Source organism: Penaeus chinensis, chromosome 37 (assembly GCF_019202785.1).
Source record: "Penaeus chinensis breed Huanghai No. 1 chromosome 37, ASM1920278v2, whole genome shotgun sequence".
Lineage (NCBI taxonomy): Eukaryota > Metazoa > Arthropoda > Malacostraca > Decapoda > Penaeidae > Penaeus > Penaeus chinensis.
The window spans coordinates 13,565,480-13,571,203 of NC_061855.1; the positions used below are offsets into that span (position 1 = coordinate 13,565,480).

The 5,724-nt window shown below is 36.3% G+C and overlaps 1 protein-coding gene across 4 annotated transcripts in view; it reads right to left on the reverse strand.

Annotated features, from left to right (window-relative positions):
- Positions 1-1,126: 1,126 nt before the first annotated feature.
- The window catches only part of LOC125045492, a 5,594-nt gene continuing 996 nt past the window's right edge, over positions 1,127-5,724 (reverse strand). For 3 of the 4 annotated variants that reach the window (XM_047642783.1, XM_047642782.1, XM_047642781.1), the window contains exons 2-3: positions 4,917-5,019; positions 1,127-4,691 (exon numbers count right to left, since the gene is read on the reverse strand). In XM_047642783.1, the coding sequence (XP_047498739.1) occupies positions 1,747-4,500 (2,754 nt within the window). In that variant the 5' untranslated portion in view covers positions 4,501-4,691; positions 4,917-5,019 and the 3' untranslated portion in view covers positions 1,127-1,746. Of the gene's footprint in view, positions 4,692-4,916 lie in introns of all 4 variants that reach the window. The other variant, XM_047642780.1, reaches the window with a different exon arrangement.

Consider the following 5,724-nt stretch of genomic DNA (forward strand, 5'->3'; position numbering starts at 1 on the left):
AGGCTTGTGCGGTCGCCCGTCTTGAAAAGGGGGGGGGGGGGTGATATCTGCACAAAGCCAATCCTCTGGTAAGATGTTTGAGGAGAGTGATTGGGTGAAGATAGACTGAAGAACTGGAATAAGGTCAGAGGGGCAGGATCTGCTTAGGCCCAGTACCTTTTTGAGTCCAATGTCACGGGTAGTTTCTGTATACCCTTACTCCATATGTCAGAGGGGGGGGGGGGGTAAGGAATGTCTGGCATGTTGGGTGTATTGATGTCTTTGTGTGAAATCAGATTGGAAATGTATTAAATAATCATGTTTAGTGTCCTGGGTCAGTCACAAGAATGTCTTTGTTGTCTTTGTGACAGCCAGTATTTTGAGCTGGTCTGTAGTCTTTGCAATGTTTTGATCTCAGGAGAAGTGTATGTGTGCTTGAATGTGGTTTTTCTGTATGTGTTTTTCCATGGTGTGTTTAAGACTGTCCCAGTTAGAAACAAAGCGTCTTGTGTGGAGATCTGTATGGAAGTAGTCCGTGCTTTATTTGTATATCTAAACATCCATAATAGCATAGTTTATGGGGAACATGTAGCATTTATATAATTTCAATTTATAAATACTTAATAACCTTTCTTGAATAATTGACTGTAGAAATAATTAGTTTCTTTAACAATGCCTCAGTCTTCTCAAATGTTTCTCTATCCTCATTTGCATTCTTTACTCCTTATATGCACTTGTAATGCATATTTCCTTACTTTACATACAATTACTCTTTCAAAATTTTCATCATGTTAGGGAAATAAGAAATTATAATGATGACAAACCCGTTTTATATTCAATAATAATCTTTAATATCGCAAAATAAGTTTTTCAAACAGATAATAAATAGTAACACAAAAAACATACTGTATAACAGCTTTCTCAAAGAGAGGAAAAAAAAAAAAAAAAAAAAAAAAAAAAAAAAAAAAATTGATTTCATTATAAAGATTGTGCATAATAAAAAAAATGTAAAACAGGTTCAAAATTTTCCACTACCCTTAAATTTCTTGCAGGACAACCCATGAATTTATCCTCAACAAACTGAATATGCACTTCACAGCTGAGAACACAGAAATCAATCTTTGGTAAGGTTCACAGACTAAAAAAATTTAATTGTATGTTTTACTTCACATGCAAAAGATGTGTGACAATTTACTCAATAAACTAGCACTAGGACGGTGCCTTATTTTGTTTGAAGGGATTTTACTTGGCAGGTGGAGACCTCAAGTGGTTGCCATTCTTAACCTTGGACTACAGCCATGACTCACACCAATGTATTTAGAGACCTCCTAGTCCTAATTGCAAGAGTTACCACTCCACTGTGGCAGCCCTCAAACATAAGATATATTCATTATTTGTCCAAATTACTATACAGGCTTTTGATATCAGTCATGATGCATGATACTTTTGTTCTCTCACATAGGCCTATACAAAATATTACCAAAAGGAGTGTACAGACTACAAATATGGGTGAAAAAATAGACCCCATCACAAACTCAGCTCGCTCGAGTTAAGAAATTCTAGGCATAAACATTTATGTCAATAACATGAAAACATTTGTGAAAGAGGATGATTCTATAATGTTGGCTAAAAAAAAAAAAAAAAAAAAAAAAAAAATTATATATATATATATATATATATATATATATATATATATATATATATATATACACATATATATGACACTGTAATATGTATCCTAAATTCAATTCGCTTGTGCTGAAAATACTAAACAGTGCCAGAACTTAGGTCCCCAGGATGCACAACAGAAACAGAGGGAGTGAAGGACTGGCAATCCACAAGAGTGATAGAAGGACTGGACACTTCCCCCTCTGCTACAGCACTGGAAGGGCTCAACTTTTTGGATTCAGGAGACACAGCTTCACAATGCATAACAAGCTTGTTCATAGTGCCTGAGATGTTTGACAAGAGTATTTTCTTTACCTTAGGATCTTTCATGTAGCATTTGAGTCTGTTGATGTTTGTAAAAATGGCATCTGAGGTGCTACCTTCCTTTGCCAATGAATGTTCATGCTCTGAAGAGGGAGTTTCACATTTTTCAATCTTATAATTAATTTCCTGCCTGCTTATTTTATCATCATCTGCTATGGAACTCATAGTTTCAACCTCTGAGTAATGATGATTCACATTTTCTTCAACAAAATTCTCTTCATAAACAAGAACTTGTTCACACAAGTTCTGTTTCTGGTGACTACAAATTTCTTGTTCCTGTTCAATAAATATTTCTTGTTCATAATACAACTCAGGTTCCTGTTTGAGTGACATTTCCTGTGCAATGTATATGCTATGTTCTGGTTCTTTACTATAATTTTTTTGTTCTTGTTCTCCATAAACAACCTCTTCTTGCCTACAATACACCTCTTGTTCATGCTCATAATAAATATCTTGTTCACTCTTCAGTGCACTCTGCTTCCTAAATTCCATAGAGTGTATTTTGTGAACATGACTACACAGCCCAGCCATGTCTTCACAATCACACACATAAAGATGAGAACACAAACCTGCACATGATAAGTCTAAGCACTTCTGAAAGCAAAGATCTTCACGACAAACATCTGCAATTTTCGTAACATAGTAAAAACCTTGACAGTGATTTCTATCAGTAATTTTCCAAACTCCACTCTCCTGCGACACAATGCTGTCTGGAATTTGCATTCCCTTGGTGTGTCTGTTAGTTTTATCAATTTGCTGTCTTCTGCAGTCTATAGTGTTTACAGAGTCTCCCTGTTCCAAAGCCAGGAGTGTTAGCACAAAATTACACATTGCATTTGCACAATTCCTCTCTCTTTGACAACTTTTAAGTCTACTTTTGAAGGCCTCACCATATTCCATAGAATCAAATCCACCTTCAGGAAGTTTTCTGAAGCAACTGGCCCACTTCAGCTGTCTGTCCAAATAATGCTCACAAAAGAACTCTATAAATGCTGAGCATGTTTTACCATAACTCTCAATGAAAGTATAACACATCTGTTTAAATGTTTCTTCTTCCCTTTCATACAACAACATGTCCAAGATTGCAGACACCTCATACCTGGTTTTATCACAGTTTATCAGTTTTTGTAATTTCTCCTGCCAATTTCTTCTAGTGTGGCCCTGGCAAAGAAGATGTCTTGAATCCCCAAACACTGACCTAAGAGCATTTAAACCAAAGTTATTTTCATCTGTCATAATAGCATTGATCTTCAAAAGAGGACATCTCTCCAAAAGGCTCAAAAATAAACACCTCAAAGTTGCTTCATCCACATAGTTTGTGATGAAATGTGCAATGGGATGACCAGACCCACAGTCATCTGGCACTACCAAACTAAGCATGCAAATGTCCATTTCACTGAACCAATTAATTGGCACAATACTCACAATCCTCAAAACATTGTCTTTTATGACTCTCAGTTGTTCTTCTGTCTGAAGGCCTATTGTGACAAGTTCTAGTGAGTGCGGCAAGTCAGCAAGATTGGAGTTCCCACAGACAATGTTTTGTCCATCAGGCTTGTACACAATGACTGGATCCAATGGACTTTCTTTGAGCTTACTAACTAAGGACACAAGTGAACACAAGTCACTAAGTCTTGGCTGAGATTTCTGCCAGAGTTTCCTCTTAAGCTGATTGAGCTGCTTCAGCGTCACCAGGTGATCTTTCTTTGGCACTCCATCATTATTGAGAGCAAATCCCTTTTGCAGGTTCTTCTGAATTTCTTTGGGGGCGATTCCATTTGCTAACTGCTGCTTCACCATACTCAGCAATCTTCCTGACAAAGGCTGGAACTTCCTGTTTTCAAAGATGACATCATGACTGTGGGTGGATATGTATTTAACTGAGACTCTGCCGTCATTGAACTGTCTGGCCATGATGCGGGAGGGACAAGTGAGGCCAGTCTTTACTCTCCCCTTCATCCACTTCCTGTTAGTAAGTCTCCCTGCCTCACCCTTCTTACAATGGAACCTGGCTGATCCATCATGTTGGCAGGTGAAGTACCAGTACACTGCTCCCTTCAGGTATGTCTTCCCACTGGCCCTGCTGAAAAACGTGTGGGTCCGGTGTTCTTCCTCTTCCTTCCATTCTGTGAAATCCGAGAGTGACTGGAAATGAAACTCACTGACTTCCACCTTCATTCCTGAGTGGTGGCTCTCCAAGTGATGTATCATCTTGGTTACATGGAAAAACCTCTTCTCACAGGATGGGTGGAGGCATTTTGTTTTACTAAGGCTTCCTGTACTGCCACATGTTTTCAGATGTCTCTTCAAATTCTTGTTTGCACTATAAACACTCCCACATATTTCACACTTAAAGGTTTTTTTATCACCATGACAGATCATGTGTTTCTTAAGAGAAACCTTTTGTGAAAAGTTCTCCCCACACTGTTCACAACTATAAAGTGTTTCCCATGTATGCATTAACATGTGTTTATTGAGAGCCTCTTTATTTGTAAACTGTTTACCACACTCTGAGCACTCAAGAGCCATGGCAGCTAAATGATGGGAGGCTAAAAGGGGTCACAGATCATATTGAACAGCATAAACAGTCATTACATTTACTCCATTTATGACTATTTCATGTGGTGTAAATCTTGATGCAAAAATATGTCCATTGAAAACCTGATGTAAACTCTGCTTAATCCTTACTCTTGAGCTCCATGCAACCAGTATATCAAAACCTGTAAATATATAAGTTATTTTTAGTTGTTAAGTGATGTTTAATTGTTTAAAAAATTAATATGATTATACCTGAAACCTAAAAATTCAGGAAAAAATCCTAATATTTATATAGCTAGTTCATTATCCGTTCTCTTGAAGACAGACTAACAAAATAAGCTGATGAAGAAAAAGATAAAAAGAGAGAGATAGAGAGAATAAATGCCAACAGTTTACCATATACTGACCTATGTTTCCAGATGTATACATGCTCCCAGAGATACCATGGAGGAAATTCAAGGACAGGAACACAGTCACTTGTTTGTTGTTTCTAGGATCCAGTGACCAAACCTGCCAAACATTAAGCTTATTATATAACAATACTGGCCATCAGAAATGGTTCTTAATGGAAGCCAATGAAAATGAAAATGGACGAATGGATGACATAACTGTTAGTGAGGATACATCCTGTTCTGAGAAATAAATAATCTTTCATGCCCGTATTATAAATATTAGACATGATTTATAAAATTTCAAAAAGTAGCTGATAATATAACTAGAGCTATAATATAACTAGAGCCTAATCAGGCTAATGATTATCACAAGTAATCAAGATATATAATAAAAAAAAATTAATCATATAATAAAAAAAAACAATTGTCATTCTCAGGTCTGTGAAAAAAACTTAACAAAACATACCAAAAGTAATCCAAAAAGAAAAAAGAGAAAAAGGCCAAATTATCTATCTCAAAATACCCAAAATACAATGACTTGCGTTAAACACATTTCCACTAAAATAGACAAAGAAATTGTGTTCTTTCAATTTTGTGTGCACATGAAGCTTTGAATAACCCATTCTCTAAGGATTAAACACAATCATGGCAGAAATCGCTTCTAAGACAATATACATTAATTATATATATACTAAGATTATTATCTTCGAAAAATACAGAATTAATTTTGAGTGGACTTCAAGCCCTAGATTGTAATGGAAATTGCTCTTCTACATCAAAATGTAGCATTAGATATCACAGTCAGTAAATTGAGTGGACCTCT